At 43.8% G+C, this 23,117-nt stretch overlaps 1 protein-coding gene across 9 annotated transcripts in view; it reads left to right on the top strand.

The window, feature by feature from the left end:
- Positions 1-3,881: 3,881 nt before the first annotated feature.
- LOC127537035 (NACHT, LRR and PYD domains-containing protein 12-like) overlaps positions 3,882-23,117 on the top strand; it is a 35,622-nt gene continuing 16,386 nt past the window's right edge. For 2 of the 9 annotated variants that reach the window (XM_051958680.1, XM_051958677.1), the window contains exons 1-2: positions 3,885-4,094; positions 4,178-4,303. In XM_051958680.1, the coding sequence (XP_051814640.1) occupies positions 3,967-4,094; positions 4,178-4,303 (254 nt within the window). In that variant the 5' untranslated portion in view covers positions 3,885-3,966. Of the gene's footprint in view, positions 4,095-4,177; positions 4,349-4,462; positions 4,577-4,841; positions 4,915-5,074; positions 5,301-5,452; positions 7,299-9,538; positions 9,716-14,630; positions 14,808-15,418; positions 15,593-16,499; positions 17,468-23,117 lie in introns of those variants that run through there. The other 7 variants (XR_007946351.1, XM_051958683.1, XM_051958676.1 and 4 more) reach the window with 7 other exon arrangements.

Genomic DNA, 23,117 nt, shown 5'->3' with positions numbered 1-23,117 from the left:
ATGTAATTGACACCAACAGTAGCTGTAGAGGCTCTAAAAAAAGAAATGTTTTATTAAAATGATGTTTTGTTGCACCTCTAGATAACATCTGAACAAACACTGAGCAGGTCTGATGTCTGAACCACCCAGAGAGGGTTCAACTCTGAACAGAAACCAGTAAAATGTGTCTGTTGTGTTTCCTGAGAGCTGCAGTAAATGTGTTGGTCCAGCAGAGAGCAGCATCGAGCCGTGACATCATGGTGACAGATGGACTGATAATAGTTTCAATAATATTCTTTATGTCACTACCAACCCTGAAGTTAAGGGGAAACTTCTCTGAAACTTCATTCCAGAGGTTTTCCGTTTTTTCCACATTTCAGGTCAAACCTTCATTTTTTTCAGACTCACTTTCTGATCTGTCACAACTTTATTCTACTGGTGAAAATGAACAGAAGGCAGATTTCACTGCTTTGTCGACCACATTAGAGCACAGATCTAAAACTACAACATGGACACTGACAGACTTTTTAACGTCTCTGTTGGAGGTGTTTCCGTTTCCTCCTCCGTTGCCCTGACCATAGATAGGAATAGATGGAGTGAAAACAAAAACAGGTGTGCCGGCTCACTGCTGCATACAATTACACACCACGTCACAAACCAGGACTAACTTTCCATAGGTCAGAATAGTTTTTGGCTCTTTTTTTCTTTATTAAATCCTGTTGAGAGCTTCCAGTCTATGAGAGCTAACTAGTTAGCCACTAGCAAAACAAAAACTTCTATATATATATCCGTTGCCCTGACAATAGTGACGTCACGGCTAAATTTAGTTTTATTTTTACCGTCTCCGTGTCGCAGCTTGTTTTCTCCGTGTGAAGGTGAGTAAACTCGACTTTTCTCTGAGTCCAGCTGCTGTTAGTTTCCTTCCAGACGTGTCTCCACAGCTCTGCTAACATTCAGCTCAGCTTTGACTGGACTCATGCGGCAGCAGCTCCGTGTTCGCTCCTTCCTGGACACTGAAGTTGTCCGTCAGCGGCTAAAACCTCTGAAAGTGTGTGAAAGTTGAGGAGAAACGTCGCTAAACTGATGCAGTTTGTGTTGTAGCTCAGAGAGAATTAAACAGTGTTTCCAAGTCCGCTTATTATCAGCGACTTTGGGCTTGTAATCAGACAGCCAGAGACAGGAACGTTACAGACGCTGCTGCACCGCACCGTTAAAAATGTCTACAAACAAAACTCCACCAGAGAAGCAAAAATGTTTGCAAAAGTACAGATGTGAGTGAGAAGAGTGGAACCCCTGGCTGGACAGCTTTAGTGGCAATTGGTAGAAGACAAACAGTTTTCTGTTGCTCATGGACTGGTTGAAGTAAATCAGCATCAGAGGACCAACATGTAAGAAACATGAGAACAGAGAGAACCAAGCAGCAGGTCACAGTTTATCATCATCTGATCATCTCCTGAAGTCCACATGATCAGAGACATCATGATGAGATCAGCTGGATTTCCTACAGATTATGGTTGTTAATTTAGCAGAGGATGATTATAATCATGCTGATAGACTCTACAGTGTTTTAATCACTCAATAAATGTCTGAGTTGTTTATTTTCTAATGCTTTTTAGTTTTTTAACAAACATTTATTTAATAGCCTATATGTAATCAATAAATGATTCCTATCTAAAGAGAAACTCAGTCAGAACTCTGATATGTTAACAGAACTAAATAAATAAATACCTGCACACACATAAATGGGTTAACACATTAATTGTATTACGATTCAGATTTAGAAAAAGATGTTTGTAGATAATTTATTTGAACGGTATTCTGCATTGAAATGCTTTTCTCAAATTACAATCTACCACTGCTTGGGTGGTCGTGGCCCTGAGGAGCCGTGGTGGGCGTCCTTTATTGTCATTTCTGAAAGGTGGTAACTCTGGATTTTGCACATGTGATATACAGACTCACCGTGCAGTTTTAGCATTAAATACAACATGCTGTCACCGAAAAGCACAAAAAAAAACCTCTGCACCTTTCTCATCCATGAGGCTTACGGACATTAGTTCCACCACTACAAAACAAAATGAGCTAAAGATCTCCGTTTATACAGCCGCTCTCACATCCATCAGTGCTGTGGATCGTCTTGGAGAATTAACTGGATCTACCTCAACTGACAAAGGAGTCAAAATACACTGGACCAAATGTCTTCTATTTTAATCAGAGCTTTAGAATCTAAGTTTCTTTTCATGAGAGTTTAAACATTTAAGTTATTCAAAGGTTAGATCGACTATTTACTGTCAATTTACTGCATCCAAAAGTAAATGTATATATTTATACTGTTATCAAGAGTTCAGCTGTTGGGCTTGTTTTGGGCTGGTTTCCACAGAGCTGCTGTTTCTATCATGAGATCTGACAACACTGGAATCAAAGTGAAGCAGCTCCAGACTCAAATATCAACTTGAACTTTCTGACCATATGACATGACACCAACAGGGTCACAGGTCTCGGTTTTTATTGGGATGGTTTTAAGTTACAGATGTGTGTATTATGAACTAGGATCAACAAAATGAAACTTTGATGGAAATAAAATTAGACATGAAGCTAAGGTAAACAATAAATAAAGCTGTGTAGAATATTGAAGGATGAAGAACAGCAGCAGCAGCTTCAGGGTGGTCAGTGCAGCAGTGAAGAGAAGCAGCAGCAGAGTAGCAGCGTCCATGAGCTCCAGGTGGCTCTTTCCCTTCATCTGGTGGTGTAGATGTCCCCGATGGGTGGTGAGCTGCACCCCATGGTCCTCTGTGCAGACTTTAGCGCCCTCTGAAGCCTCCTTCTCTGCTACAGTGCAGCCCCCATAGCACACAGTCAGATGGGAAGTCAGGGTCCTCTCCACCACACAGCTGGAGAAGGACCTGAGGACATCAGCCTCCAGTCCTGCCTTCTTCTACTTCCTCAGGAAACAGAGGTGCTGGTGGTCCTTCTTTATGACAGCGGTGGTGCTGGTGTGCCAGGTGAGGGTGTTGGACAGGTGGACACCATGGAGGTGGAGAGGCGGTGGAGCAGTTCCAGACCTGCATAAATCTACAGCCATCTCCTCGGTCTTCTAGAGTTGAGGATGAGGTTGTTGTCTCCTCACCACCGTGCCAGGTCCTCCACCTCCAGCCTGTACACCGATTGGTCTCCATGGGTGACGAGTCCAACCACCACTGTGTCGTCTGAGAACTTCACCACTAGATTGTTCTTCTATGCAGTGAAGGAAACATGACTTCCTGGAAACCAAAGATCAGAGGAGAGATAAAAGGACAGAAAGATGAAGAGACGGTGTGGATGTAAACAGTCCGTCTTCAAATAGGTTGATGTTTGTAGATGTTTTGTGAGGAAGGAAATGCATCCATCATGTTGACTAGACCTCAGTCATTCACAGCATCAGCACAGAAGCAGCTCATGTCCTCAGTTTTGCTGCAGAAATGATGGAAATGAGGAGTTTTCAGCTGATGAGCTGATCAAAGATTAGACTGATGCTTTCAGCTCTGCTCTCACTGTTTCCTCCACAGATGAAGGTAGAACATGTGTGGGAGCTGATGTGAATCCAGCAGCATCTTCTGAGGTCCTATGATTAATTTTAGGTGATTGGAGCTGCAGCTACCAAGGCCTCTGACAGGACATCATAGAATTAGACAAAGAGCCACATGTCATGTGTTGAGCTTTTCAAAGTCAGTCAGATGGAAGCAGAAAGTGATCTCCTCTCTACAGAAAGCCAAAGAAGAAGCAGCACGAAGTGAGTTTCTCAGATGTTCAGACAGTCCAACAGTCCAAAGAGCTTTGTGGATGTTATTTCTTAGATATGAAACTGCAGCTCAAAGTTCATCAGCGTTTGTGCTCTGCATGGAAAGAGTCAGATTGAGTGTTGAGGTGAAGCAGCTGTCCAAAGCTGGACAGGTTTCCTCCAATCAGAGCTGAGTGTGTTTGTCATGTGACTGAGAGGAAGGAGGAGAACTAATGTGTGATTCTCCCAGCAGGTTGTTGTGTTTGTCTGCTATGCATCAGTGTGAGGACAGAGAGGAGGGAGTCCCTCCCTCTAAAAGATCTCTGTGTGGAGAAGATGAGAACCAGAGCAAAGCTCAGAGGTGAGATGTGCATCTCTAAGTGTCAGAGCTCAGCATCACATCACTCCTGTCATTATTCACACTCACAGCTCTGTGTGTTGAAGCCCAGAGCAGCAGAACACACACTCTGCTGGACCTGGACCTGGACCTGGACCTGGACCTGGACCTGGACCTGGACCTGGACCTGGACCTGGACCTGGATCCAGCTGTGTGTCCATGAAGAGTGACAGGTCAAAGGATATTCCTCCTGAATTCAGACGATTGGCAAATGAAAGGTGAGACAGTAAAACTGACAGAAAGACATTTCAGACTCAAAGCTGTTGTTGTCTTTATTAACACCTTGAAGATGTTTATCTTCATTTTTTTTATCTGTTCTGGTTTTGTTTCAGGATCCAGGAGCAGAGACCAGACTGTCCTGAACCCAGCTGTCTGTCCTTCAAGAGTGACCAGTCGAAGGATGATGTCATTTACTTTAAAGACGTCCGTCCATCTGCTGATCAGATGTAAGCTGGAACTGACAGAAAGAGTCACTTATTCCAGAACAGAACCAGTTTGTACGACGTGTTGTCCGACCTGCTCTGAAATCCAAAGTGTTTGTGTCTGTTGTGAACGTCCACGTCACAGCGAGGGGAGACATGATGAGGTTTAAATGTGGAGATAACTGGTTCCATTTTCAGAGTCTCCTGAAGATGTTGATGGTGTCGTAGCTGGTGTTTGTCTCTGTGTGGACAGACGTACTGAGATCTAACTGTTGATGTTGATCCACAGAGTGGAGCAGCAGAACTCAGAGGTTCCCAGAGCTCAGTCTGTCCAGCAGCATCACCTGAACTCCATATTCATGGTGAGTTGATGGACAACAAGTTGTTCTGCATCTGTTGTGTTCAGGCGTCTCCATGCTGCTCTTTGTAGACCAGTGGACTGTCAGTGTGTCCAACATGGATCTGATGTTTGGCTCCATGATTTGACTCTGATGGACTCATTGACACATTTCTCTGTTCCAGCTGCTGGAGGACAACATGGTGACTTTTGTGAAGAAGGAGCTGAAGAAGATGCAGAAGGTTGTGAGTCCAGATTACCCAGAATGCTCAGAGAGTCAGAGGGAGGATGAGGAGAAGTTGGAGGGTGATGATGAAGATGAGAGGAGCAGCAGAGAGATGTTTGAGCAGATGACAGTGTTGTTCCTGAGGAGGATGAAGCAGGAGAAGCTGGCTGACTGTCTGCAGAGCAGTAAGAGGATTTGTGTAAAGACTGAAGCTGCTGATCAACAGAACATTTACGAAAGTCTCACAATATCTTCACACAATCAGTCTTTAGGAGGATGAACTGCTGCAATGTTTACTGTCATTTATTCATTGATCTCATGTTGTTTCTTCATTCAGAACTTGCTGCAGTTTGTGGACGTAAACTTAAACGTGGTCTGAAGAAGAAGTTCCAGAGAGTGTTTGAGGGCATCGCTAAAGCAGGACAGCCGACCCTCCTGAATGAGATCTACACAGAGCTGTACATCACAGAGGGAGGGACTGCAGAGGTCAATGATGAACATGAGGTCAGACAGATTGAAGCAGCATCCAGGAAAGCAGACAGAGCAGAAAGAAGCATCAGAGCAGAAGACATCTTTAGAGGCTCACCTGGAAGAGATGGACCAATCAGAACAGTGATGACACAGGGAGTGGCTGGCATCGGGAAAACGGTGTTAACACAGAAGTTGACTCTGGACTGGGCTGAAGACAAAAGCAACCAGGACATCCACTTCATGTTTCCATTGACTTTCAGAGAGCTGAATGTGCTGAAAGAGAGAAAGTTAAGCTTGGTGGAACTTGTTCATCACTTCTTCAGTGAAACCAAAGCAGCAGGAATGTGCAGGTTTGAAGACTTCCAGGTTGTGTTGATCTTTGACGGTCTGGATGAGTGTCGCCTTCCTCTGGACTTCCACAACAATGAGGTCCTGACTGATGTTACAGAGTCCACCTCAGTGGATGTGCTGCTGACAAACCTGATCAGGGGGAATCTGCTTCCCTCTGCTCGCCTCTGGATAACCACACGACCTGCAGCAGCCAATCAGATCCCTCCTGACTGTGTGGACATGGTGACGGAGGTCAGAGGGTTCACCGACCCACAGAAGGAGGAGTACTTCAGGAAGAGATCCAGAGATGAGGAGCAGGCCAGCAGCATCATCTCCCACATGAAGACATCACGAAGCCTCCACATCATGTGCCACATCCCAGTGTTCTGCTGGATCACTGCTACAGTTCTGGAGGAGCTGCTGAGAAGCAGAGAGGGAGGAGATCTGCCCACAACACTGACTGAGATGTTCATCCACCACTTGGTAGTTAAGACCAAAGTCAAGAAGATCAAGTATGATGGAGGAGCTGAGACAGATCCACACTGGAGTCCAGACAGCAGGAGGATGATTGAGTCTCTGGGAAAACTGGCTTTTGAGCAGCTGCAGAAAGGAAACCTGATCTTCTATGAGTCCGACCTGACAGAGTGTGGCATCGATATGGAAGCAGCCTCAAAGTACTCAGGAGTGTTCACACAGATCTTTAAAGAGGAGAGAGGGCTGTACCAGGACAAGGTGTTCTGCTTCGTCCATCTGAGCGTTCAGGAGTTTCTGGCTGCAGTCTACATGTTCCACTGTTACACCAACAGGAAGGAGAAGGTTGTGGAGGACTTCCTGGGAAAAGGCTGGAAAGATGAGAACAGAGACACTCTGGATGTGTTCCTGAAGGGAGTCATGGAGAAATCCCTGAGAAGTAAAAATGGTCACCTGGACCTGTTTGTTCGCTTCCTTCATGGCCTCTGTCTGGAGTCCAACCAGAGACTCTTAGGAGGTCTGCTGGGTCGGACAGAGAACCGTCCAGAAATTATCCAGAGACTCTTAGGAGGTCTGCTGGGTCGGACAGAGAACCATCCAGAAATGATCCAGAGAGTCATCAACAACCTGAAGGAGATGAAGAGTGATGAAATGTCTCCAGACAGAAGCATCAACATCTTCCACTGTCTGATGGAGATGAAGGATCTCTCAGTACATCAGGAGATCCAAGAGTTTCTGCAGTCAGAGAACAGATCAGAGAAGGAACTCTCTGAGATCCACTGCTCAGCTCTGGCCTACATGCTGCAGATGTCAGAGGAGGTTCTGGATGAGTTGAACCTGAACAACTACACAACATCAGATGAGGGAAAACTGAGACTGATTCCAGCTGTGAGGAACTGCAGAAAGTTTCAGTGAGTCCAGATGTGATGAACATGATCAGTCAGAGTAGATCAGTAGTTCAATTCTTCAGATGTTCTCACTAGAACATCTCATTATTCTCAGTGTTCCACTTGTTTATTTCAAACATCACATGTCAGCTGTGTTTAGTCTCAGATGTTCTTCAGCTGCTTCAAACGCTGTGAAAATGTGGATTTTTCATGTTCTTGTGTTACGGTGAGGGGTTGTCGAACCCAAAAGCAGGCACACAGAGGCAGGCGGATACTTGAACAAAGATCTAATAAACAAAAACCCAAAGCTAACCAAAACTCCGTACAGGAGGTACTCAAATAAAACAGAACAGGGCTCCGAACGAAACAAGAGCAACGAACAAAAACAGGCCACGACAAGGGCTAGAACTAAACACAAAAACGGAATGACTCACAACTTAAAAGTCCAGGCACCGGGAGCCGAGGCGGGGACCGAGGGGGAAGTTCTCGGGACGGGGCAGGCGGCTGCCTGAACGCAGCGGGGAACAGACGGCTGCAGGAATGCAGCGGGGACGGGTGGCTGTATAGCCGAGGCAGTGGCAGAGTTCCGGAGCTGGGCCGGGCAGGACAGAACAGACAGGGAAATCCAGAGCAGGGAGGAGACCGGAATAGAGTGGCTGGTGGAGCGTCAGCAGTAGCATCAGGAGCCGAAGCAACCGAGACAGATGCAACCCAAAGAGATGCAATGACCCAGCGCCGAGTGGTAGGGAGAGCCAGGTTTTATGAGCCGCTGATTGGCAATTAGAAGCGGCTGTGCTCTTCAGCGCCCAATCAGCCGGAGCTGTCAGCTGGCCAGGAGCGCAGCACAGAGAAGGGAGGGACCATAACATCTTGTGTTTAAATCTGATAAATGAATGAAGTCAGTTTTTTTATTTCATTCTAATAATTGTTCCATCAGACAGTTTTTTTCTTGTGAGATTCTTCCTTTGGCTGATGGAGGAAACATGCAGATCTGCTGAAACACATGAAGAACTGTAGAGGTTCTTGTCCAGGTTTTATCACAGCATCAGTTCTTATTACATGAGGAGCTTCTGGAAGCAGTCTTCTACAATCAGACATACAGCTTTTAAATGATTTTTTCCCTCTTCTTTGGAGTTGAATATAACATCTGAATCATTTCTGATGTCTGGGAGAATTGATTTAATGGATTTTTTTGCTGTTACTATTTTGAGTTGGTTTTTAACTCATTTATTTCTAGTAATTTGTGATGTTTTACTTGAATTGTTTTGTCATGACACATTGTGTTTTGTTTTTGTTCCCTTTGCACCACCTTGTGGCAGGTTAAGATGTTACACAGCATTGACTGTTAGTGTTTTCTGAGTGGTCATTTGAGATCACATGACTCAGATCAACCAGGAAGAATGAAGCTGGAAGCTTAGTCTTCTCCATGTGGTCAGCTAGAAAGCTCCTCTTTCTTTTCTTTTCTCGTTTGTGCCTTGGAAACGCATTGCTTGTAAGTTCATTCATTCTTCCATGTTTTGAGTAGATGTGCATATACATAATTTGACATACATATGCTGAGTTAAAACAACTAGTTGGTGACTATTTCATCTGTTAAGCCTGTCAAGGTTAAAAATGCTAGTTAAAAAATAGTAAGCAAAACTGAATGTAGCTTCTTGTCAAGACATGTACATAAGCAACGTAAATTCATTCATGCTGTGTATGTTTGTGACTAAGAGCTCTGTAAATTTGTGTTTGTTGCAGTTTTACATAAAGAATGGAAAGAAGAGAAACTGTTTGGGACTTTCTCTGAATCCTGCCTGTTAGCTATCTGTCAGTGGTGCGTAGATGGTACGCGTATCAGGGACAGAATAGTTTTGTATTTATTTTTTCTGTACGTGTGGTGTGAATACTGAGACAGAAAATGTTGTTCTGATCCAGATGTTCTTCTGAGAACTTTGTGGAGTCAGACGTGGGATCAGATCACACTGGCAGACTGTGGACAGTATAGAAGCCTGAATGGAAGTCCATCTTCTGTCCTCCATCTGCAGATGAAACACTAAGATTCTAGATAGAATTATTCCAGATTGAAAGTGTGCAGGTGTGAGAGAGGCTGATGAGAATTCAGTTTGATGTCAAACAGTCAGAGAAGATGAGCTGAAGCACTGATGTGAAGAACTAAATGTCCAACAGCCCCAGTCCAGATGTTCTGCTATCAAATGCATGAAGGAAATATAAAGTGTGCTCTTTCATAACAACGTTTTCTCACTTATGGCTCATTACAGACTTTCTGGCTGGTTGGGACTCTCAGAGAGTGACTGTGAAGTCGTGGCCTCAGCTCTGAAGTCCAACCCCTCCCATCTGATAGATCTGGACCTGAGCTACAACAGCCTGCAGGATTCCGGAGTGAAACGTCTTTGTGATGGACTGCAGAGTCCAAACTGTAAACTGGAGACTCTCAGGTCAGTTTACTGTTGATGGTTTATCAATATATTCAAGTCAAATCCTTGACTGAAGTTTGGAGTTTGTTGTTGATCAGTTTGGAGTATTTTCCTGAAAACAGTGTGAAGATGTTTGAGATTGTTGAAGTGTGAATAAATGCCCTGATCAGCTGACTGCAGAGTTCCCAGATGGAGGACAGAATCCACAGTCCTGCTGTGTGTCTGAATGTAAAGCTGATGTGAAAGTGATGTGAGGCTTCAGCAGTGTGACTTCCACACATCCAGTCAGTATGTTTGTGTTTCCACAGTGTTTGTGCTGAGCTGCAGTGGAGCCTCAGGAAGTCAAAGAGGAGTTTAGTTGTCAACCGTGTGGAAGTTGATTAGTGTGAGTCAGAAGCTGAAGCTTGATGTTAGTGTGAGCTGAGCTGATGAAGTGATTCCTTCCAGTGGAGTTGTGTTAGGAAGAGAGCAGTGGACAGTCAGTGTGGACGGCAGGAATCAGAATCCCTCTGTAATGTACAGATGACATGTGACTGTTGTTGGAAGACACACTGGAAGATGTGAAGGAGACAAAGGTAGCAAGCTGATTTCCACAGAAGAAGAAGAAGGTGATGGAATAAATGAAAGAATGAAGAGATTTGATGTTGATCCTTTGATGAGAGAGTGGACTGAGGTCAGCAGATGTTACTGATGTGTGGACGTGAATAGGTGGATGAATGTTGTGCTGACATGTGGATGATGTGTGTAGAAGGTCAGGTCAGGTTTGTTTAGACACCTGCTACTGGTAACATGTAAACCAGTACTACCTGTTCCATGGTCGAGTCACCGGCAACTAAACTGGTAACCCCACTGCCCTTATAGGACAGTGAGGGGGTGGGTAGACACCCTGATAGGATAAATAAAAGACTTGTCTACAAGGATACATGCACCCGAATTGGGGTCTTATATCCATCTACCAAACACAATCCACTGCCTTGTGGACAATGTCTTGACATAAAGGCTAAAGGAGGCGACCCTGACTCAAACGTGGACACCTGTTGGGAAACTGGAAAGGCGGACGAACCCTACAGGATCAACGGCAGTTCACTGCAACTAGGTGTCCCTCCGGTCGTCGAGGTCCCCTTGCCATCGGACTAAGACACACCTAGTGAAGACTACGGAGCTCTGTTTGTGCGACTTTGCTCATCACCACGCACAGCTTCTGCTTGCATCACTACAAAAAAGCCCTGCGGCGACTGGGGATTGGCGTCGGGAACAGGGAAGTGAAGCCTGGAAGTTCCTAGTCACAAACCAGCACGTAGGCGGTGGAGGTTTTATCAGTCGCTCAACTTAGGACCGGAGACAGTAAAGTTGTTCGGTAGTTGCCTCCACGACTAAGCAGGCCTACTTAGGATCCACTCTGCTTACCTCTATTGAGGAAGGAGCTAGAAAAGGTGCTCCAAACATAGTCTGTCTCCAGTCCAACCTGGCTGGAAGGCCGCGTCCAGCGGGTTCACTTAGTAAGCGGTAGGAAAACACCAATGAAAATTGCAACTTGGAATGTAAGAACGATGATGGATAATGATAAATCTGACAGACCGGAGAGACGCACAGCTTTCATAGCTCGCGAACTCCAAAGACTCGACATTGATATAGCGGCGCTTCAAGAAACACGACTCCCGGACGAAGGACAACTCACAGAAGATGGAGGAGGATATACCTTCTTCTGGAAAGGTCTACCTACTGCATCGAAAAGGATCTATGGTGTGGGATTTGCCATCAAGACCGAGATAATGAGGAACCTAGACCATCTGCCGGTTGGCGTAAATGAGTGCTTAATGACTTTGCAGCTGAACCTAAGTGACAATAGGAAAACGACTCTCATCTCTGCATATGCTCCTACCCTCCTTGCTGACCAGCATGACAAGGAAGTATTTTACTCAGACCTGGATGTTCTTCTCTCACGAGTCCCTCAGAGGGATAAACTCGTACTGCTGGGAGACTTCAACGCCCGCGTTGGAAAAGAACACCTTGTATGGAAAAAAGTTATCGGCAAGGATGGGACCGGAAAGGCAAACAGTAACGGGGAGATGCTTCTAACAAAATGCGTCGAGCACAATCTGACCGTTACGAACACCCTGTTTAGACAGAAAGACCGTCTGAAGACATCATGGAGACATCCGAGATCTGGCCACTGGCACCTCATAGACTTCATTATTGTAAGACAAGCGGACGTCGTAGACGTATGCCTCACCCGCGCTATGGAATCCTCGGATGCTTGCTGGACCGACCACCGACTCATTATGTCCCTAATGAACTTCCACATACAAAGGAAACACCGTAATACATGTAAGAAAAAACCAACCAGATATAACACTAGTCTACTGAGCCAACCTGAAGTAAAGGAGAAATTCCAGAAGGAGATTGCAGAGGAGATTAGGTGCATTAATAGTGAATCTGTGGATAACAACTGGACTGAACTTCGAGAGGCCATAACCAGGACGTGCAGCACCGAGCTGGGCAAGCTGGCAAGACACAGCGAAGATTGGTTCGATGACAACGACGAAGAGATAAAAGCCCTGATGGATGCAAAGTGCTCAGCTTTCAGAGTTTGGCAGTCTGACTACAGAAACAAACAGAAAAGAAGTCAATACCACGACATCAGATCTAAACTCCAGAGCGAAGTCAGGAAACTGAAGAATGACTGGTGGGTCAGGAAATCGGAGGAGATCCAAACCCTGGCTGACAAGAACTGTACCCGGGAATTCTTTGCTGCCACTCGGAAGCTATATGGACCTTCTTCCAGTGGAGCACGACCCATAGCTGCAAAAGATGGCACCATCTGCAAGGAGAAGGAACAGATCAAAGCCAGATGGAGTGAGCACTTCTGTGAACTACTCAACCAAGAAACCCCAGTTAATGAAAATGTTCTGGATAAAATACCCCAACTCCAGACAAATGAAAGTCTGGCTCTACCACCAACCATAGATGAACTGCGGAAAGCAATTAAGACGGCCAAGCAAGGGAAGGCAGCTGGCCCTGATGGAATACCTGCTGACATTTTCAAACACGGAGGAGCTGAACTCACTCAAAAACTTCTGGATCTATTCCAAAAGATATGGGAGAGCAAAACACTCCCTGCTGATCTCAGAGATGCCAACATCGTTACCATCTTCAAGAAGGGTAACGAGACTGAATGTGGAAACTATCGGGGGATTTCTCTGCTCTCCATCGCTGGGAAATTACTAGCCAGGATAGTAAGCTACCGATTGAGTTCACTGTCAGAGGGATGTCTACCAGAGACTCAGTGTGGGTTTAAGCCAAGCCGTGGAACAGTAGATATGATCTTTGCTGCACGACAAATCCAAGAAAAATGCCAAGAACAACATAGAGACCTCTACATGGCATTCATTGACCTAACAAAGGCTTTCGACACCGTACACAGACCAACTCTATGGAAAGTCCTGCACAAGGTGGGGTGCACAGAGAAGATCATCAACATAGTACGTATCCTTCATGACGGCGTGAGAGCCTCTGTATTAGTTGATGGAGAATACACACAAGACTTTGAGGTGAAACCCGGAGTCAAACAAGGATGTGTCTTGGCACCTACCTTGTTCTCGGTCTTTCTTACTGCATTCTTACACTTGGCCAAGGAGGATATGCGAGCGGGAATAAGACTCAGGTACAGGTTTGGTGACATCTTCAACCTACGTTGACTTAAAGCTAAACCAAGACTTCCGTCACATCAGTGTGTGAAGTGCAGTACGCAGACGATAATGCCATTGTAGCCCATACGGAAGAAGATCTTCAACACGCAATGGATGCTTTTAACAATGCCTACACTGCACTAGGCCTTAAACTCAATGCCAAGAAAACACAAGTCCTCTATCAGCAACAACCTTTGGCCCAACTCAACGGAAAACCAGACATTTCCATCAAGGCCAATGGACAGACTTTGGAAAACATAGAGACTTTCAACTACCTGGGACGTAGCCTGTCATCCAAAGCCAATATTGATGCTGAAATCACCCGACGAATACAAGCAGCCGGAACCGCTATTGGAAAGCTGCAGACCCACGTCTTTAACAACAAAGACATCTTCAAGAATACCAAAATGACGGTGTATAAAGCTGTTGTCCTACCAACCCTCCTCTATGGCTCTGAAACCTGGGTTACCTACTCTCACAACCTGAAGGCTTTGGAAAAATTCCATGACCGGAGCGTCAGAAGGATCCTTGGTATCAAGTGGCAGGACCTGCGAACAACAAACAGCGTCTTTGACGAAGCCAGCACCACCAGCATAGAGGCAGTCATAATAAAGAATCAGCTGAGATGGGCAGGGCATGTTGTCGGAATGGAAGATGATGGGTTGCCAAAACGGATCATGTACTCTGAGATAGAGCATGGCAAACGCACTCAAGGTGGGCAGAAGAAGCGCTATAAAGACACTCTGCGTAACAGCCTCAAAAAGTGCAACATTGGGACTAACAACTGGGAACACCAAGCTAAGGACAGGAACAGCTGGAGAATCGCTATTCACTGGGGAGTCAATCTGTTTGAAGAACAGAGAAGAAACAAACGTGATGAGAAAAGAGCAGCCCGGAAAGCTTGTCAAAGCACTACGGACAACACAACAGACGCTGCTAGTCAACACATTTGTCCTCACTGCCAGGAGGTGTGCCGTTCGCGGATAGGACTTGTCAGCCATCTGAGGATACATAACTAGGCCGAAACGCAAGCAGACATCATACTCGAATACCGAGGGATTGCAAACGACGTGTGTAGAAGGCTGACGTGATGATGACCCACAATAAGAGAAGGACAACGTCACTGTGCTGCTTTTACAGAAAAGCTGATTGATGAGGACAAAGTAATGTTGATCTGCACATTCAGAACCTGAACACATCTGATGGATCATCAATGATTTTATTTCCATCTTTTATTCTTTATTCAGATTGGAGGCCTGCAGTTTGTCAGAGATCAGCTGTGATTCTCTGGTCTCAGCTCTGAAGTCCAACCCCTCCCATCTGGAACATCTGGACCTGAGCTACAACGAAGACCTTCAGGATTCAGGAGTGAAACATCTGAGTGGTTTTTTGGAGAGTCCAGACTGCATCCTGAAGACTCTGAGGTCAGTTCAATGACTGTCTGTTACTGTTGTAGATCTGATGTGTTTAATGACAACTGAAGCTCATTTCTGTTCAACAGAACTTCCATCCATGAAGCTGTAAATCTGCTCTGCTTCACATTTTCTGCTTTTGTCCTAAACTGAGTTTGTTGTGACAAAAGTGGAGTGTTTGTAGCCAAAAGTGCATAAAATGTTGAGTGTTAGTTGTTAAAGTAAATGAATGTTTGTAATTTGAGCTGAAGAGTCACATCTGGATCCAGAAGATCCTCTGAACTCAGATCAGTTTGAAGAGACAAAGTTTAGTGAGTGAAGTCTAAATATTTCTTTGGTTTGTGTTGAGTTTTATTTGACTGATCCTGATCCTGTTGATGATGCAGCATGTTACTGATGTGTGGACATGAATAGGTGGATGAATGTTGTGCTGACATGTGGATGATGTGTGTAGAAGGCTGACATGATGATGATCCACAATAAGAGAAGGACAAAGTCACTGTGCTGCTTTTAGAGAAAAGCTGATTGATGAGGACAAAGTAATGTTGATCTGCACATTCAGAACCTGAACACATCTGATGGATCATCAATGATTTTATACACATCTTTGATTCTTTATTCAGGTTGAGGGACTGCAGTTTGTCAGAGATCAGCTGTGATTCTCTGGTCTCAGCTCTGAAGTCCAACCCCTCCCATCTGGAACATCTGGACCTGAGCAGGAACAACCTGAAGGATTCATCAGTGAAACATCTGTTAGATCTTGTGGAGAGTCCAGACTGCATCCTGAAGACTCTGAGGTCAGTAGAAGGTTCCATCAGTCTCTGCTGCTTCCAGCAGTTTTCTACTAAACACAGTCAGTATCAAAGCAAAGATCCAGTGTCTCCTGTAAACCTGCAGCTTCTCAGTGAAGCTGTGAGAGCAGAATGGAGACAGAAACACAGAGACAGCAGTCAGCCAATCAGAGGAGCCACAAGCTTGTTGTCATGGTGTGTTTGATCGATGTGAAGCCGACTGTTGTTGTTGTGTTGATGTGTTGAGGAAATAAAGCTGATTCCAGCTGACAGCCTTCCAGATGTGCAGAGACAGTGGTCCTCCTCCATCAAAGTGTTCATCAGATCTGATCTCACTGTTTGTTGTCTCATTCCAACAGTGATCAGCTGATCAGTGTGATGTTTGTCACAGCTCTGAGATCAGTGAGACTGAAGCCTGCAAACCAGCGCCTCTTATTTCACAGCAGCAGCATCATCACATGTAGGAACCATGAGGTGTTTGTACAGAGCAGAAGCTCTGCTCAGGTCCAGCACTCACATCTGGATGTGTGTCCTTGTGTGTGCTTTGATCCAGATGTGTTGACTGACAGCCTCCATGTTGGTTTGTCAGCTGATGTTTTCAGAGCAGATGAGATGTTGATGGACACTCAGAGACTGTTGGTTTAAATGGAGCAGCAGTAAATCCATGAGTGAAGAGTTTGTGCAGTAATGAAGCTTGATGACTGTCAGCAGTTTGTTTCCACTGTGGACTGCAGTGAAATGTGCAGAGAAACACACCTGATGCTGACAGTGTGTGCAGGTGTGTGAGCTTGGAGCTCAGTGTGTTCACTCCAACACGTTAACATGAAGCTGCTGCTCTGAACACGTCTGAAGTCCTGATGAGCTGCTGATCAAACTCATTCATCTCCTCTCATCTTTATTCTTCTTTCTGCAGATGGGACTCATTGTGGATCTCCTCAGAGGATGAAGTGTGTCCTGATGATCCAGAGGTTGAAGCAGCAGCAGCAGCTGGTGTGTAGAGACTCTGACTGGACCATGTTACTGGGAGGTGGACTGGGAACCAGTATGAAGTCTGTTGTTCCTGTATAGTTTAGTGTTCCAGCTCCACACTGTGAATGATGGAGAACTGCAGTTAATGTTGACTTGATCCGTTGGAGGTTGATGTCAGGTTGCAGAGTGTGCAGGAAGTTTCAGGATGCTTCCACTCTGACTGATATCTGCCCACTTGGAGCCTCAATTCCAGGTTTTCAGCCCTTGGTCTGTTTGTGGGAATGTTCCAGCGTTATCTTTTAGTTTTGTCCTCCCATTAGCATGACGTCATGGTTGGTAATGATTCAATCTGACCTTTATTAACACAGAATTGTGAAACACATCCTGACTCAGCTTGTAAATGACACTCAGGGCCTTCAGGAGTTTCATCAGGACTTTTCCAGCACATATTAGTTGTTTGATGATCATCAGTCAGTTTTCTGCTGACATGTGGTTCCATCAGCTCAGTTCCTGCTCTCTGACAGAAACTGTATTTGTCCAACTGGTCAGTTTGTCAGTCAGGATGGAATTCTTCATCCAGACCTCCATCATGAGCTTCATGTTCAGATCCACTGTTAGTTTGAGATGAAATGTCCTGAAAGTTCCACAGCAGGTGTTTCTCCTGTTTGTAGCTTTAGTTGTGGGCAGTGAGTGTAGGTGAGTCCAAGCAGGGTTTTCATTTGGACTTTTATCTGCTCATCGTAGGAGAGTTAAGTTTGGTTCTAACTTGTAGTCAGAAATCTTCTTGTTGTTTCTCTTCAGTTCTTTTCAGTAACATCCGTCGTCCTCCGTTGCTCCTTTTTCTGTCTCCTGTGTTCTTTGATTTGTGTGAATTCAACAACTTCCTTCAATAAATCAGTCAGCTTTGGTTCAGCTGCGACCATCTGGGTGTTTTATTTCTTCCTTCTCTTTTCCACACTCAGCTGCTTGAGAACAAATCTAGAAGAGGATTCCTAGAGACTCTCCTGGAATTTCACACACTTCAAATGTGACTTTCACACAAACATGTCATGTATGTTCCAGCGTTTAGTTTGTTTTCCATCAGAGAGATCAGTGAGCTTCATTTGAAGGAGGAACAAAGTGACAAGAAGAGAAACGTAAAGATTGACAGTGAAACAAACAGTGTTGAAGCTCCTCCATGTTCACACTCAGTGTCCAGAGTCCAAAACATTCCTTGTAGAAAAATCCCATCATCCCATCAGATCTGTGGTTCACTGCTGTGATTGACCAGAGCGTCCACCAGGAGGCAGCAGAGGACAGTGTGTCTCTCAGGTGAGTCAGCTGCTGGAACATCAACATCTGCAGAGCACAGATGTGAAAACATCACATCAGTCCAGTTGTGAGAGTTTGAATGTTTTTCCTCAATGAGAGCGGAGCTGCTGTTCAGTCTCCGTTTAGTTTTTACTCTGCAGGTGGAAGCTGAACCGTCAGATGTGTCAGAAAACAGCAGTGAAGAAGCCGTTTGTCACATCAGGCAGCAGGTTGATGAATCTCTGCAGCTGCTCCACGTCTGACTCAACAAAGACTCAACAAGCTGCTGAGTTTGTGCACAGAATGAATCCTGACGTGGAAACGCCCACAGTGAGTGAAAAAGCTGCAGACAGGTGAGACAGGAGATGCTGCAGGTGAGTCCAGGTGAAGGTTGATGTTGGATCAAAGCTGCTGTGATTCTCCTCATGTCTCTGTGCTCCACCTCATTACCAGACCAGTTCTTTTTCCTGCTTTAAACAACATTAAAAACCAGTCCAGCTCATTTAATGCAGTTTTCTATTCATCAAACAGTGACTGTAGCTGTGACTGAAATGTTACTAATTCATGAAAATAACTTCAGTCATGAGTGTTTTACCGTAAAGATTAATGGAAAGAGATCATTTCTTTATCTCATATATAAAATTTGATCCAAAAATTACCCAAATGATCCAAAAAATGGCACTAAAAGATTTAAAGATGACAATAAAATATGGAAAAATGACACTAAAAAATTCAAAACTGACACTACAAGATCCAAAAGGGACACTACAAGATGAAAAAAATGAAAATAAAAGATCCAAAAATAACACTAAAAGATCAAAAAATGGCACTACAAGATTGAAAAAAATACAATAACAGATCGACAAATAACATCAAAAGATCCAAAAATGACTTGAAAAAATCCAGATATGACACTAAAAGCTGTAACACCAAGACCATCACGATTCCTCCTCCATGTTTGACAGTTGATGTTCCACACTGAGGAACCATCCTTTCTCCAACTCAGCGACTACAAAAATCCTGCTGATGAACCAAAGACTTCAAATTCTGATTCATAAGTTCATAATACCTTCTTCCAGTCTTCAGTAGTCCATTGGTGGTGTTTCATGGTCCAGGCAAACCTCTTTTTCTGATTCTGACGTCTTAACAACATCTTTCTGCTGCAGCTCCTCCTGTCAAACCTGCAGCTCCAAGTCTTCTCTTCACAGTTAAACTGAGACTTCTTACTACGACCTCTATGAAGTTTTTGTGTCATTTTGTCAACATTTTTAGTTGTTTTGGACAATTTTTAGTAATTTTGGACAATTTTTGTCACATTTTAGGCTGTTTTTGTGTTATTCTGGCTGCAATTTATTTTGTATTTGGTGTATTTGAAGTCATTTTGTTCAGGTTTTGAGTCATTTTAAGTAATTCTGACAAAGTTTAAGTCATTTTGAAAAGATCTTAAGCTGGTTTAGACAGATTTCAAATCATTTTTGGAAAAGGTTGAATTTTAGGTTGTTTTAGACAGATTTTGTGTTATTGTGGCCACAATTCAAATTGTTTTGGACAGATTTTGTGTTTTTGTGGCCACAATTCAAATAGTTTTGGACAGATTTTCAAGTTGAACCTGAGACTTCTTCCTAAGACCACTATGAAGCTGATTGAAGCTGTTGTCCTGTGAGCTCCTATCACCAAGCTGTTGACTCTCACAAACTGGTCTTCTGGTTCTGTTGTGGCTTTGGGTCTTCCAGACCTCTTCCTGTCAGAGTTTCTTCCAGTTTCTGAGTCTTTTAATGGTGAAGAAAACTGGACTCACTGACACCTTGACTTTGTAACCCACTTCTGAGTACGTACACGTCACTACCTAGGTTGGTAGGAGCTGGGAGTGATAGCAATAACCACTGGACACAGGTAGAAGTTGTTACTGTGAACTTTTTGAAAACTATTTGAACAGTGCACAGCATAATTACAGTAAAACACCTATGGGCCCAATAAACTAAGAAAAAACATCAAATGTCCATTTGAAATTAGTCCTGGAACTGGTTCGTTGTGGATCCAATCAAAGTTCAGGTCAATAAGTCAGGGGGAAGTCAAAGTCAAGGAAAAGTATCCAAAGTAGGCTCTGGTTGGTGTCGGTCAGTAGGACTGACACAATCCTACCACAGAATCCTCTGAATGGTGTGGTGGAGGCTCAAAGTTGGACTGGGAGGCTCTCCATCAATTGGATCTCTGCTCAGCCTCGTTGGACACCAGGACTGGAGCTTCACTTTATCCTCACATCAGATAAGACCTGACCTGTATTTACAAAGCAGCTCTATAGTCCAGGTTCTGATGCAACATCATCCAATGACATTCATTCAAAGTGATCTTTTCTGTTAGGAAACTAAATACTAGAGTTCACAAGTCGATAACCATAAATGTTTCATAGTGGCAGAATATACCATTTAACCATTTGTAATTACAACAAAGTGCAACTGTATGATCACATTTTACCAATGAATTCACTTCTTTATAAAGGACACGTTACCCTTTAAGGTAAAGTCAATAACTTGTACTCTTCCATGTCTATTGTCTCTTTTTTAACCCTTTAGAGCAAAGGATTTGAGATTTTTAATGAAACAAATGAATTAGTGTTTTTAATGAACACATTTAACATAAATTACAGCTTTGCTGCTTTTATCCGTCTTCACTGACTTATAATGACATTCTACCTTTCTGCTGATCATGGTTTTAACCTTCAGTCACACAGGAAAGTGACTCAGCACTTCACAGTGGAAAAGTCTCACAATGTGCTGATTTTAGCGTTAAAGGACAGATTAACATGAATTTTCAAGTCAAACCATCAAATTAATGCTTTTCAGTATTGCACTCTACAAAAACAACATAAAATGTGACACAGCCTTAACTGTAGCTAGCATGGTACCTCGTGGTATTTCCAGACACACTCATTAGGAAACCAGCAGGAGCTAGCTGACCAAGAAGGAGGTTTTCAATAGAAGAAGCCAGGACAATTAAGTGTTTCTTAGATGGTTCTCCAACCTCTAAAATGGAATTTCAATCAGTTTATATTATCGCCTAAATCATTTCTTGGTTTTCGTGCCAGACGAGCAGGTTTTCAGACCTTTTTCTCTCATTTTCAACTCTCATGGCAGAAACAGAAGCAATGCTGTCTGTGAATTAGCGATGTTAAAGCTGCTGTCCGGAGTTTCCGTTTGTTTTCAATTTATGTATCATTGTTTAACAAAGCTTAAATGTGTTAGTCTAGTTCGATACTATAATATAAAGTTAGTATAACGCGATATGAAAATTTATTCCTGAGCTCCGCCTTCCTCTCATAGACCCCCATGTTATTCCAAAAAGCGCCGGTCGCTGCCGACCAATCAAGTTCGAGCTTCAGCTTTGTCATGCTGTCAATCAACGGTTACGCGCACAGCAAGCAAGCCCATGCAGAGGTGGGCGAGCTACGCACTACGCAACCGCGCGCACATTTGTTTTGCTTGTGGAGGAGAGAGCATCAGGGCTCAGCAACTTCCAGAAAAGTTACCGATCCCACGGCTTGTCAGGCCAAGAGACTGCAGGACGTTTTTTGGCTCGGGGTGCTCGCGTCGCTCCCCGACCACGGCCTCCATAGCCCGCCTGACGGCTTCGTTTAGATGCCCGACCTCTGGAGGAAGATGTTGGGGCGTCTGGGACATACTCTTCGTCAGAGGAGTCATGCAATTCTGAACTCTAGATAGAAATAAATAAACAATGTAACACATATACACGCGTAAATGCACTAAGTTTGATAAACAACGTCATCCAGAGGGATACACGAGTGTAATCACATATTGAAACTTTACTCGTTCGTCCTAGCAGATTCGTGTTATTTTGGTATTAGGACTAGTTAGACTCAATACAGCATTCTAACGTAATTCCTTTATTATTTACTAAATGTACGAAATGGAGAGGAATGGAAAACAGCAAAACAGGCGAGATGCTGCAGCACTCCGGGCACTCCTCTCATGTACTGCGCGCGTGCACAAATAAAGGGGTGAAATCAGAGGGAGGGACCAACAGTGTTTTGGGAGACGCTGCGATTCAAACTCCGGACAGCAGCTGTAAGGTGTGATCAACCTCCATTGCTGCAGAACAGCTTTAAGTTAACACATTTCTGTTCCCTGAAAAAGGGCTTTTTTAACGTCAGCTTATCTCATCTCATTCCATGTCATCTTCTCCCAAATTATCTCATTTCAACAGTTTAATCTTCTCTCACATTGCATTTCATCTCATTTTACATCGACTCTTCTTGAAAGACAGCTACTTTTGATAAAAGCTGGGCTTGCAGCACATTGTTTACCTTACAACAATGGAAAAGACGCATCGTTTATATTTTCACAACCTATATCTAATGAGTTACTGATGCTGAAAGTCTGAATGCCTTTCCAACTTTACTGAACTGTGGCCCTGAGGAGCCGTGGTGGGCGTCCTTGTCATTTCTGAAAGGTGGCAACCCTAACAGTAGTTGTCCTGAAATGTTCTCTCATTAATCAGTGGTGATGTTCAGCATCCAGAAGTCACATTAAAGTGTAGTGATGTTTGTGTATCTGTCAGACTATAAACCTCTGGATGTTGGAGGACAAACAGCAGCACTGGATGTAGAATGAAGACTCATGGATTTTATTGATGTTAATCATAAAACTGTAAACCATCCATCCCTGTCTGTGAAGTGTCCTCGTGAAGGTTTAATATTTTTTTTTCAGCAATCAGTTTCTGAAAGGTTTTTGTGGATCCACTGATAGAACTGAGAATGTTCAGTTCATCAAACTACAGCTGTCAATAAATCAGAGGCTCTAAAACATTTTTTAAAAGTTTTGTAACAATCTTACAAACCTGAATATATAGTAACTGTTTTAATATTAAAATGTGAACATGCAGGGCTGTGTTGTTACATCTGTTCCATTTTATCGTTTTTCACGGTAAAAATAACCGGAGCAGATGAACCGAGGAGGTGACGTCATCAAATACACTGCTGTTCCAAATGCTCTTTAACCTCGATGTGTTCTTGTCAAGTACAGACTTTTTTTCCCTCTCTTTATTTAACGATTAAACAGAACACATTTAGCATACAACATCTCATAGAGGATGACGGTACAGAATGCATGTTAATCCACATTGCAGGAATACAAGCAAAATGACATTCATGAGAAAAGAAACAGATAAAAAAAATAAACTAAAACTAGAGGAAAGGGGGAGTTGAAAAGAAAAACTGTGCAAGAGTCCAGGCATATACTTGAGAAAAAGGAGCAAT

The sequence above is a fragment of the Acanthochromis polyacanthus genome, chromosome 14 (genome assembly GCF_021347895.1).
Source record: "Acanthochromis polyacanthus isolate Apoly-LR-REF ecotype Palm Island chromosome 14, KAUST_Apoly_ChrSc, whole genome shotgun sequence".
In the NCBI taxonomy this organism is placed as follows: Eukaryota; Metazoa; Chordata; class Actinopteri; family Pomacentridae; genus Acanthochromis; species Acanthochromis polyacanthus.
Note: the sequence above shows the minus strand (reverse complement) of the source record. Positions and strands in the feature narration are given on the sequence as shown.